A 13353-nucleotide genomic window follows, 5' to 3' on the forward strand; every position below is an offset into this window, starting at 1 on the left:
TGCAGATATTTATAAGCACTGATGAGATCCCCCCTCAGTCTTCTCTTGTCCGGGCTGAACGAACCCAGGTCTCTCAGCCTTTCCTCATAAGGGAGATGCTCCAGCCCCCTGATCATCTTGGTAGCTCCCTGCTGGACTTGCTCGAGCAGTTCCCTGTCCTTCTGAAACTGGGGAGCCCAGAACTGGACATAGCACTCCAAATGTGGTCTCACTAGGGCAGAGTAGAGGGGGAGGATAACCTCCCTCGACCTGCTGGCCACACTCCTTTTAATGCACCCCAGGACACTGTTGGCCTTCTTGGCCACAAGGGCCCAGTGCTGGCTCAGGGTCACCTTGCTGTCCCCCAGCACTCCCAGGTCCTTCTCAACAGAGCTGCTTTCCAGTAGTTCAGCCCCCAGCCTGTACTGGTGCCTGGGGTTGTTCCTCCCCAGGTGCAGGACCTTGCACTTGCTCTTGTTGAATTTCATGAGGTTCCCCTCGGCCCAGCTCTCCAGCCTGTCCAGGTCTCGCTGGATGGCAGCACAGCCTTGTGGTGTATCAGCCGCTCCTCCCAGCTGGGTATCATCAGCAAACTGGCTGAGGTTACGCTCTATCCCTTCGTCCAGGTCACTGATGAATATGTTGAACAGGACTGGACCCAGCACAGAGCCCTGGGGAGCACCACTAGTGACAGGCCTCTATCCAGGCTCTGTGCTGTTGATCACGACCCTCTGAGCTCTGCTGTTCAGCCAGTTCTCTGTTCTCCTCACTGTCCTCTCATCTAACCCCCCTTCATCTAACCTAAGAATAGGTGATGTAAGGGGAGGAGCACTAGCTGGTGTGGGTGGCTATAGTGGAGCTCAGGTGGATATGGAGAGGGGGTGAAAGGGATGTGGAAGGGTAGAGAAGTTATTACGAAGTGGATACGTTAGGGGAGAGTGAACAGAAATCAGGAGAAATCCTGGATTCGTTCGTTCTGCTAGTCAGGAAACAGCCTAAAGAATAAATAGTCCTTTCTTCCTCTCCAGGGGAGAGTCAATGGAGAAAAAGCAGCTGAGTAACTACCGCTATTGGTCATTATGCAGCAATGTGAAAATGCAGAGGGTTGGCATCAGCTCCCCAGTGAATCTCTGTACCCACAGTCTAGGATTAAGTGAGGAGGCAAACAGCCCCAGGTTGCTCTTGGCTTGTCATGAGCTGCTTGTCCCTACTGGATTCTCCAGGCTGTATTCTCTGGTTTAACCAGAGGACTGTCATGTCATATCATAATTCAGTGGTTAAATCCTGCTTGTATTCGAAAACCTCAGAAAGGAATTTTTCCAGTGTCCTTTTCAGCAGTGGTGTTTCACTAGTGGTGTTTAAGAGGACCTCTGAGAAGGTCTATGTAAGGATTGAGCCCCTGGAGCCAAGGGCTGGGTAAGAGCCAAGCAGGTCTGCAGCACGAGGTCTGACTCTTGCTTACCTTCAGCACCCAGAGCTCCCTTCTTGCTGATATTTAGGAAGGAGACGATGAAACCAGGCTGTTCATAACTACTCTGCCACCCATGTGTAAATTTACAGATGCACATGGGTAAAGATTCGGCTTTGAGGTGAGACATAAGGTCTCACTACCCAGGGGTTCTACCAACCAGCAAGTGTGGGCATATCCCAAATCCAGTATCCTTTGCTGCACTTAATCTTATCATGCTGAAGGGGATTGAAGCCCTCTGTTCAAAAACAACTTTAAGCGTAGGAAAATCTGACTCAGCCCTGATTTTTTTCTGCCTTTTTGGAGGCTCAGTCTTAAACCTGCCTATATGTTGGATCCTGGCAGTATCTCAATAATTGGAAGATTACAGGGTTGCAAAGTGAAACATGTTGAGATGGGCAATCAGTGCTGTTGCTCAGTGATGTTGACCAAGGAGCCCTTATCTGTTTTCACTGCTAAGCACATAATGTATTCTGTTTTACTTGATAGCCCAGAGGTTAAGGTGGGATCAAAAATCCCTGGGAAGTTAAATTACATCCTACCCTGATTGTATTTCCTTCCTGTGTGGTGCAAATTCTTCCAAGACCCATACCTTCACTTTTAAAGTGCACTGCAGGGAGCCTCAGGAATGAACGCAGAATTAGGATGAAGTTTAACAAAGAAAAGAGATATTATTTTGACAATACCAGAGCAATTACCTTTTAGATTAATTAAATCTAACCCGGCATACTCTGTCTTAGTGAATCCACCTAATAAGAAATTTTAACTTTTGTCATAAATTGCAGCAAATACAGAAAATACCAGCAGCTTTTACAGCAGGTCTTCCATAAACATGTACTGAATATGAGTGTGGCTTGCCTTGTCAAAATGTTTCAACAGTGTACCTGCACACAGACTTCTCCAAAAACAAAACCCGAAACACAGCAAAACGTAAGGAAGGTAAGAATTACAGTATGGAATTCCTCGCTCTGTGCTGACCCGTTGAGGAAGTCTTTGGCAAATGCAAAACAGCTCTTTATGCTGCTTATTAACTTCTCCTCCCTTTCAGAAATGGATGCCCTGTTATTAGAAGATAGGGTGCTAGCTTGCTAGCTCTGACACCGCTGTTATACAGCAACATGAGACAGCATCTCACAGTTCCCTCACAGTAACATATAAAAGTCAATATAAATTATATAGTGAAAATGTATCATTTATTAATATAAATATTCCAAAAACTAAACAGATAAAAAGGATGATTGTTCCTCATAAAAAATGTCCCCAGGTCACGATGAATAGTCCATGGGAGGCTGTCCCACAGCCCAATGGATATTGCTGTCCGAGGTTTTCATGATGGCCAGTGTTATTTCCCCTCCAATTTACATCCTGGTATTCAGTATTCAAAATAATTCTCCTCCCTCCTCCCTGTCTTTGGCATTTTTTGTTTAAGGTGGGGTTGTTCCGTGTGGCAGCAGCATAGATTTATGCCCGATTAAAGGAAAACATATCCTCTTGAATTTCCTTCACCAGGTCAACCTCTTTCTTTTGGTCAACTCCACCTCTTCCTTTGAGCTTCTCCTGGTAAACCAGGGAATTTCAACAGACTTAGATTTAAGTCACCTCTGCCAGCAGGGGAAAGCCTGACCTTCATAAATTAATATGAGACTTTATTGTTAGCTTCAGTGTGCCTGAGATTTTACCTCAAGCCAATGGAAGTTTCTCTTGGTTTTTAGAGCCACAGCACATACATTTTGCTCAGGAAAACTAAGGGTGAGAGAGAGAGAGAAGACTGGATATCTGGAGGGAGGAGCATTGGCTGTTTTGCTAATGAAAAAATTGATCTAAGTCCTTCTTCACTCCCATCACAATGTAGTAACTGTGGTACAGCCTCACACCACCAACAGTGCCCATCCGATTCCCCCAGTCTTCATGGTACCTCAGACAGTCTTCATGGTACCTCAGATAATGGCTGATACACCAGCTCTTCTCTCCATACACCCAGGAGCCAATCTGTGCTCCTCTCCTCATTTCCAGAACCACTTAACTGAAGGGGGAACAGAGAAGGGACAAGGATGGGGGTACAACATGCTGAAGAGACTTGTCTGAAAAAAGTGGGGTCAGCATGGAGGGAGTAGTGGGAACTCTTGAACCACTCTGTCACCTCTTGGCAGCAGTTTCCAGACAGGCTGAGCTGTTCTCAGCAGCCCTGGGCTCCCTCTGTGCTAATAGCTTCCTTCTCACCTACTCTTGCTATGGTCTTCTCCTCCTCATTCCATAACATGGCCCCACAACTGGGGCTAGATATAAGGAAGAAATTTTTTACAATGAGGGTGGTGAAACACTGCAACAGGTTGCCCAGAGAGGTGGTTGATGCCTCAGCCCTGGAAACATTCAAGGTCAGTTGAAGATGTCCCTGCTCATTGCAGAGGGATTGAACTGGGTGACCATTAAGGGTCCCTTCCAACCCAAATTATTCTATGACTATCTCCCACCTAAATTCCCTACCAACATCTTCAGGGCTTCCTGACTACACACTGTCCCCATGATGCTTTCCACATGATGCTTTCCACAGATCCCCCCCTTCAGTATGTTACAAGACCAGTCTGCTCGTGGTGATGTTATCTAAATGCCGATAATGAAACACATTCATCTTCTTTTACACTGCCTTCAGCTACTTCTGGAAGAAGGATGAACCAGGGTGGTGGCAGCAACAGAAGTTATGACAATCAGTGTTTTTGCAAGACGTAGAGATTGCCTAAAGGGGTTTCAAAGTATAATTTTTAGGAGAATGATCCAAAACCCAGTCTTCCCACTTGCTTTTGGTCTCCACCATTTTATAGAAGAGGGTTTGCAGACAATTCTGTGGTTAGGGAGAAGTCTGTGGGATTTAGACCTTTGTTCCAATTTCCATTTGGATTGGGCTTAAAGTGCCTAGAAATGGCAGGTGACTTTCTCTCCTGCTGCTCAGACTGCAAAACACCATTAAAAAAAAAGCCTCAGTAGAGCCAGATTTGTTGACAAGACAATTCTGTAGATTGACTGATGTTTCACTTTCTCATTTTTCATCAGAGACACGATAATTATTCTGTCAGACTCAATTTTCGCACCATCTGCATCCTGTTAGCTTTCATTCTCCAGGTTCAGTTTCACCCCAACATGTTCTGCATTGTTCTGCAATCAGTCCTCAAGGATATTTATGTCTCCAGAAAAGGAGAGTGAAGCAAGTTTTTCCTGTCCCCATAGCTTTCCCCCAATGGTGATGCACTAACCTGTTCTAGCCCTGCTCTCAGGGGATGCCAAAAGCTTTTGCAGAGCAGCTGACAACTTTACACTTTCTAATACCAGTGTGCTCATGAATTACCCAGTGCCTCGAGAGACTGTGGTCTTATGCCACTGTAATAAACTACCCCTCACTATCACAGAAGACAGAAAACCCCGATACCATGCTCTGAGATAAGTTCCCTTTCTGCTTTCTCTTTGTGAAAAAGTATAAAGTCTCTTTCCAAAGATACTGTCACAATGAAGAGATCCTCCAGCTTAAAAAATACCTTTTAAATAGCATTGCACATATTCTGTCCTGTGCTGCATAAAGGCCCCCATGACATTCATTAAGTACATTTTACATTGAAAAAAAAAAAGAAAAAGGAAAAAAGATCACGATACTACTATGCACTTGTCTTCATAGAGGACTTTGTATCTTCACTCTAATGCAAAAAGAACCCTCAATCACAGTTTCAAAGCTTTTAGGGCTGGTGGAAGCATTTCCTAAGATAACAGTGACTCTTTCTATTAACGAGATAAAAGAATGAAAATTCCTTCTTCCCTCTTTTAGTGCCTCAGAAAGTTGCAAGCCCTGCTCTGTTACAATTCATTCCTTCCCCCTACCAATTCCTGATGAGGATGAAGGATCCCCAGGCTTTGAAAAGCAAATGCTTCCAAGGCCCATGTTCCTTAGTACCTGTCCTTTGCCTGAAGCTACAAGTATGTAATCACTGGAAAATAAGCAAACCTGTCCTCCCCGTGCCTTCAGCAGCTTGCTCCTGCTTCTCACATCCCTTTCACCATGTCAGGACGACTCCTTTTGCAGTTAGCAGTGAACTGGCTATCTGGATTACCGCTAGCCTGGCCAAAAAAGGCTTGAATCTACCCACATTTATTCCTGAACCAGGTGCGTGGACATCTGTGCAGGCACAAGGGTGGTGGAAAGGAAGAGTGAATAACCAGGGATGGATCACAGGACACAGGCTGCAAAGCTGTGCATTTCAGCCATAGGATCTGAAGCTGTACAATTCTAAAAGAAATCTCCCTTAAGTCTGGGCCACCCTTGAGCATCAGGAATTACATCTATACATGGCCTTGTCACCTTAGGACACTATTTCCATCAATATACATTGGCCTTGACAATGCAAATATATCCAGGTCCCCTCACAATCGTTCCAGAACTTGTGAAGACAAATGTGGCAGCAGATTTTTTGTAACAAAAGTACAACAGCAAGGCCCTGAGCCACAAACTGTGGAGGAGCACAACCTGAGCAGCCCCTGAGAAGTGAACACATTTGCCTACCCTAGTCTTATTCTTGAATGTTTCCAGGGATGGGACCTCCATAACCTCTCTGCACAACCTGTTCCAGTGTTTCACCACCCACATTGTAAAAATTCTTTTCCTTATATCCAGTCTAAATCTACCCTGCTTTAGTTTAAAACCACCACCCCTTGTCCTGTCACAACAGGCCTTACTAGAAAGATTGTCCCCATCTTTCTTATAGTCCCCCTTTAAGCACTGGAAGGCCGCAATAAGGCTTCCCTGCAGCCTTCTCTTCTCCAGGCTGAACAGCCCCAGCTCTCCCAGCCTGGCCTCATAGGAGAGGTGCTCCAGCCCTCAGATTGTTTTTGTGGCCCTAATTCTCCTCCTGAGGTGCCTGCTACTGGCCACTGCTGCAGACAGGATCCGTGGCTAGGAAGACTCCTCTTTGGATAGTTGCTCTTCTCTTGTGCTTATTTAATGTTGTCTGATCATAAAAGAGAAGAGGTTTTGACAGGGTCCTTATCGTAAGTGTCACAGAGGTGAAACTGCTCGGTACTTCAACTTGTACTTCCAGATTATACAATAATTTCTATTTTTTTATCTTACAATACACAATATAAAATGACACTGTACTTTGGCTTCAAGATTTGAATGCTTATTGCATGACTTTTAATAAACGAATATTGGTAACTCAGCAGGGAGCTGTCTGGAAAACAAGATAGGAAAAATGTTATTCAACATAGATATCTTCCAGCAAAAAAAAACTTCAGAACTCTTAGGAGACAGTGCCACAATACCATTTTCAATAATTTGATGGTTCCACCTCTCTTGCAGCTGTTTTAAAAGCCTGAGTTTTCAGCACATAGGAAAAAGTCTGAGACCACAGGAAAAGAAAAGCCTGCTTGGAGAATTTAAAGTGACCCCTGAAGAGAAAGGCAGTAGGAGTTTGGGGAAGAGGCAGGAGCCTGCTGGGGCACAGGAGCTCTGCCTGGCCCACCAGCAGGAGGAGGGAGACTGTGGGCATCATAGATGAGCATGCCAAGAGTTGCATGTTTGCAAGCCTTTTTTTTCTCAGTAGCTCTTTTCTACTGGTAAACAGAGAAAACCTGTGTTGTAAGACTGCTGGTTGTGTAGCTTTTTTAAAGGAAAGAACAGCAGATGTCTGGCCCCATTTGGAGCCGATAAATCTGCTGGCAGAGAGGATGCTGGAGCCCTGACCTGGGAGGAGAGCTCTGGACGCCAGCCCCAAAGAAGTGCAGATAAAAAGCCCACCCTTAAGAATTTGTACATAGAGACCACGAAAGGTAAGAGAGGCATTGAGCCCTGCAATTATGACAACAGTATCTGGCAAACAAAACCTGCAGCCATGCGAACACTGATAAATGCATTCTGATGACAGAAGCCCTCCTGGACCTCGTAGGACTATTTTCAGATGCTCTTGTACAAGAGTTGCTTTGTAAGCAAGTTAATGGTGATTGAATCTTTCCAGGCTCAATCTTCAAATATAAAGCCAAGCACTAATGGGGCTGAGAAAGACCTCAGCACAGGGAAGAAGTTTATTGTGTCCGCAGGTCACTAGTTGCTGGTGCTGTGGCTGCAGAAAGACTACATAGTATTCTGTAGACTTCCCTCCTCGCCATAAGCTGTGCTATATGTGCACGTCCATCCATGCTGGAGGACAATGTGGTGTTTTAAAACCAAGATATCTCATCTCCCATGCCTGATCAACAGCGTTAAACGTGACAGTTTGTATGAAAAGTTAATTGGTGCAGCAAACATTCAAACCATGAATGAGAGCGAGGCGAGAGACTGTTGCCCAAAGAGTCAGGCTGGGAGGCGTGGCACTCCAGAGGACAGGTTTAGAAACACTTTGATCCACTGGAGAGATGACCCAAAGCCAACAGGGCAGAGTTCACAACAGGACACATAGCGAGGACAAATGCTAAGCACAATTATGGAGTGGCACATATCTGGTGGGGTAATTGTGTTAAAGAAAAGATTCAGAGGGAGAAGATGACAAAGGGAATCACAGCAGCCAGACCACTCAGATAATGCCACAAAAGGTGAGGGCACACTGGGACCTGCTAGCAAACGCAAAGAGTTAACTGCTCCAGGCCCCTCGGCGCTGTCAGTCCTCCACAGCAAAGCGGTGCTCACTCTTCTGTGGTTCATTTCAGAAGAAATGTAGCCAAACAGGAGACTCCAGAGTGGGACAGTCTGGACAGAACAGCAAGGACTACAGGCAAGAAAACCACCAGGCTGAAATGATCCCAGTTTTCTACCCTGAAAAGCCTACTGTAGAGAGGATGACATTGGCGAAGAATATTTAGGTTATATACTACGGAAAACCCACTTTCTACTTATATGAGAGTTAAGTACTGGAATGGGCCATGTAGGGCACCTTTATTGCAGGTTTAAAATAAAACATAATCAGTTAATGAACAGGATTATATGATAAGGCTTGTTGTTACAGCAGAGCAAAACTGAACGGCTTGGACATCCTCTCTAGTTCTAGGTGCTACTTTCTCACTAAAACAAATATATTTACATGGGCATCATTTTGTTTGAAAAACCTTCTGATACAAATACAATTAGGTTAGAGGAACCACCTTTCAGACTCAGTGTAGTTTAGGATAACAAACATGGGAAGAGCTAGAAATACAAACTTAGATCTTAACTCCTGAACTCCCCAAATCTGCAGGTCCCAATGATTTTAGCAGAAAATGCTAGCATCCGACCCTGAATTAAGTGTCTTTCAGGCCAGCTCCTGATGTACATAAAATCATTTAGGTTGGAAAAGACCCTTAAGATCCTCTAGTCTAACCGTTAACCCAACACTGCCAAGTCCACCACTAAACCATGTCCCTAAGTGCCACGTCTACACGTCTTTGAAATCCCTCCAAGGATGGTGACTCAACCACTTCCCTGGGCAGCCTCTTCCAATCCTTGACAACCCTTATATAGATAATATGCTCCAGGAGAGAGAATATATACTGCAAGCCAATACGAGTCAGATCTACAAAAAAATCCTTCTTATTTTAGTCTCATCACTTTACATGATATAATAGCTATTTTCTTTATGGAACAAAATGATTCTTCTGCTAAAACAACCTTGATTAAAACCAAATCTGAGGTAGGCTGAAATTCACTCTACGTCTTCAGAGAAACAAACTCCCCATCATAGGAAATTCAGTGCACTAAGGGCATGATAGTTTGCCCTTTCCTGCGGAAGCCACGGGCTGGAATCCAGAACCAAGCTCCAAGCCCAAGTTCAACAGCAAAACTGTCAGACTACGAGAGCAGATGTTTCTACCACACTGGTAAAATACTGTGTGTTTAGAAAACGAGAAGGGAGCGAGTTACAGGAAGGGAAATACTCCAACAGCAACAACTGCAGAGAGTCCATGATAGAGAAAGACACTCCTGCATTCCCGAGGATAACAACAGGGATGGAAAATAAAAGAGGCAAAGCTCCCAAATATTTTTTGAACTTCTTGCAAGGTAAAGGCAGACTGAAGGCAGAGATAGAGTGGCTGTGCAGCAGGAATTGCCTGCTGTGAGTCTTGATTAGCTGAGAACCAGCAATGTGCCCTTCCCTGCTGGACAGTGCTCGCAGCTCGACACCCAGGGACAGAGTCTGGGCTCTCTTATCTCGGCTACCTTTTCCCCTGCCTAGAAGAAGTGTCCTCTTCCTGTACAAAAAGCAATTCCTCCTCTGGTTTCTTCATACACAGTGAGGAGAAGGAGGGGATATGATCAAGGCTTGACTAGATGAATGACTTCGCCATAGCCCAGCAGATCCAGAAGCTGGGTATTAGGGAACAGGACACAATTACCTGGGATAAACACACCCCAAAAAGTAATCCTGAGGAGTAGCTCATGTGAAAGAATACAGTGGCTTTACTAGAAATTTTGATGACAAGCAGGATGCAAGCATATGCAAGATAACCTTATCCATAATATTCTTTATCTGTCTACACAGCCCTTACATCTTCGAGGTCTGCCTCAGGGTCCCCCCGTGACCTTGAGTTGGTCAGTATAACTTGCCTCAGTTTCCCCACCTATCACACTGCTCTCAGCTGAAACTGCAGTTAAACCTTATGCTTGTGAAATGCTCTTAAAATGGTTTATTCCATTCCTTTACTTTGCATATTCCTATAGCAAAAGCTAAAATATTTATCTGCCTACTGGTACATTTTGAGGACAAAAGAAAAAAAAAAAAGCTTGTAAAGAAAACAGAACCTTACCATTGAATTTTCAGGCTAGGACTAAAACGTATTTCAGAATGCTAATGAGTGCTTTATCTAAACATTATTCATTAAAAATTATGCAGAGCAGGGCCATCCAACATGGTACACAGTGTTTAATGTTGCATGAATTTACACAGTAACTGTTCTGAACAGCAAGGAGGGCACTGATGCAGAGCATCATCTCCTCAGAAAATGTTTCTTGTGGGGTCATGTGTGGACATGCATATAAAAGTTTGAAATCAGCACAATGTATCCAAAATCCAACAATTACTCAAACGCCAGGACTGCAGAAGGCACTCAGTGCTCCTGAGACAGCAGATGGGGAGGGGTGCAGCCATAAGTTCAGAGAACCGTTTGGAGCTGAGTTGCACAGACTGTACAGTACTGTTTGAGAACAAAACCACTCTGTTCACTGTTTATAGGAAGAAGGCAGAGCTGTTCTCGACTCCCCAGCTCATCATCAAATGTACACACACGAAGCTGCTTGCTGGTCCATCTTGCAATGAGGGATCCCATTTTAAATGTTTCGGGCCACCCACATAAAGATGGACTGTCGATACAAAAGAAACATTCACGTGAAATTTTAAAAAGGGGCAAGAACAGTCTTTTCACTCACCGTGGTCTCCTGAAAGCCAAACCATACTGCTGACAAGCGAGGCCAACCGTTGGGGTGTAAACGATGGGCATGAATCTCTCGATGTCGGAGGTCAGCACTCGATAAAAAAGCTTCTCGTTCCTGTCTTGTAATGTCATAAGAACAATATACCTTAAAAGTAAAATAAAATATAAATCGGTATTTATGGATATTGGCAGTTTCATAAAAAGCAGTAGCTGGCTCGCTCAGTACGTGCTCAGTTCTCCCAAGCCCTGACACTCCTCCGTGCTGCATCGCGAGCAGATACTTTGAGCAAAATTTCCCAGAGGACCTGAGCGGCTCCCCCATCCTCACCGACAGCTCATAAAGACTCGGTAGAGCTGGAAGTCAGACCCACGCGCGTACGCTGAGAATTTTGGAATTTGCATTAGAAGTAAATGCAATGGAAAGGGTCAAAAGTTGGCTTCAGGGCTACCTGGGACAGAGCAGGACATCATCTTTATTACCAAAGTCTGTAATGCAATCTATAAGATAAAATATGCATATATGCAAATACTGTTATGCATATTTCAAAGCATGGTCTTTCTTAAAATATTTCCACAAAACCTCTCTCTCCATTGTCCCACTTCCTCAATCATTTAATCACTAAACACAGGATAGTTAAATCCCATATTTGAAAAAAAAAAAATCCAAAAATATTAATTCAGAAAATTAAAATGTTAAATCAACTGAGTATTCTTAGTGTTGTCCAGACTTACACGTGCATCACTGGGTTTATATGACCACCTAGTGACTTCGAATATGTTACATTTGTCCTAAGATTTTTCTTTCTTGAAAATGCTTCATTGGCTAAGATTGAATTTGTCAGACTGAAGCCAGAAAAATGAAAAACTCAAAAAGTAAAGAGAGATTGCGCATGATTTTCTGTCTGAGAAACTTGTATGAACCTAATGATGAACTCCCTTTTGTGTTCAGCACCCAGCCTTGCAGCATGGCTTCAAAAAGGCATCACATGCTGCCCACAATATACAATTTGCAAGATTGACACGTGCATTTGTGACACAGAAAAAACAATGCAATGGAATTGCTCAGCAGGGGAAGGGTCCTGCTGCCTCAGTCCCCAGATCGATAACAGCTGAGGCAGACAGAGATGCAAACCCTACCGTCTGTTATGACAGGAGTCAAACACCATCTTCCATCCATAACCCTGATGAACAATACTGGACACAAAGCAAGCTCAGGAACAGAAAGATTAGTCATCACACGTCATTGCTTCTGCTTTTTATTTTTTTCTTACCAGTTGGCAGGTTCTTTCTGTTATTCCAGCCAGTATTTCAGTGAATGTATTAATGAGCATACAGACAGGTACATGGACTACACGTATTCACTCTACTCCAGTGCTCTGCAGCAGGGCCTGCCTTTTCATTGTGTACTTGTACCCAAAGTACAGTGAATTGCCAGGCTAATACCAGAGCTCTCCAGCAATGTGGAGGTAGAAAAAAGCAGTGCCACTGCTATTTTGGTACTGGGGCAGTATCTAACTGGGGCGACAGCACACTGGCCAGAATAAACACTCCTGGTGCTGGAGAGTACGGACAGGAGGAAAAAAATTACTCTGAAGGAAACCTGTGTGCCTTGAAGCAGGATCCTCAAGTCTTCCCAGGGGCTTTAAAGAACTGAAAATTAAAGGGAGAAGGAAATAAGATGGTGTTTACATACTTGTCTAGATCATTAGATTTGTTCTCGTAGTTTTTCATAACACGGAGGACTTGGACGTCTTGGCTCAAGAAGCAAGGAGGAAGGAGGCCATGAATTCCCAGCTGCAGCCTCTCTTCAAGTGTAAAAGCCATTCCCTGGGAAGAAAAGAGGAAGGCATGTTCAAATGGCATGATACACACTACTAGATAGGATATCTTCCTATATAGGAAGTCCTCCCTTAAAGGGGGACTATAGTAAAGATGGGGGCAATCTCTTTAGCAATGCCTATTGCAACAGGACAAGGGGTGATGGTTTTAAACTAGAGGAGGGTGGATTTAGACTGGATATAAGGAAAAATCTTTTTACTATGAGGGTGGTGAATCACTGGAATGGGTTGCCCAGAGATGTGTTGGGGGCCACATCCCTCGAAACACTCAAGGTCAGGTTGGACGGGGCTCTGAGCAACCTGATCTAGTTGAAGATCACAGGATCACAGAATCCCAGGTTGGAAGGGACCTCAGGGATCATCTAGTCCAACCTTTCTAGGAAGAGCATAGTCTAGACGAGATGGCCCAGCACCCTGTCCAGATGACTCTTGAAGGTGTCCAACGTGGCTGAATCAACCACTTCCCTGGGGAGATTATTCCAATGGGTGACTGTCCTCACTCTGAAAAATTTCCCTCTCGTGTCCAATTGGAATCTTCCCAAGAGCAATTTGTGTCCATCCCCCCATGTCCTCTCCATGGGACTCCTTGTAAAAAGGGAGTCTCCATCTTCTTTGTAGCTGCCCCTTAAGTACTGGTACACGGTGATGAGATCCCCTCTGAGCCTCCTTTTCTCAAGGCTGAACAAACCCAGC

At 44.4% G+C, this 13353-nt stretch overlaps 1 protein-coding gene across 2 annotated transcripts in view; it reads right to left on the reverse strand.

Annotated features, from left to right (window-relative positions):
* ME3 (malic enzyme 3) overlaps positions 1 to 13353 on the reverse strand; it is a 131432-nt gene that overhangs the window by 50401 nt on the left and 67678 nt on the right. For both annotated transcript variants that reach the window (XM_075080814.1, XM_075080806.1), the window contains exons 2-3: positions 12516 to 12649; positions 10818 to 10967 (exon numbers count right to left, since the gene is read on the reverse strand). In XM_075080814.1, coding sequence (XP_074936915.1) covers positions 10818 to 10967; positions 12516 to 12649 — 284 coding nt within the window. The remainder of the gene's footprint in view (positions 1 to 10817; positions 10968 to 12515; positions 12650 to 13353) is intronic.

The sequence above is a fragment of the Phalacrocorax aristotelis genome, chromosome 1, assembly GCF_949628215.1.
Source record: "Phalacrocorax aristotelis chromosome 1, bGulAri2.1, whole genome shotgun sequence".
Lineage (NCBI taxonomy): Eukaryota > Metazoa > Chordata > Aves > Suliformes > Phalacrocoracidae > Phalacrocorax > Phalacrocorax aristotelis.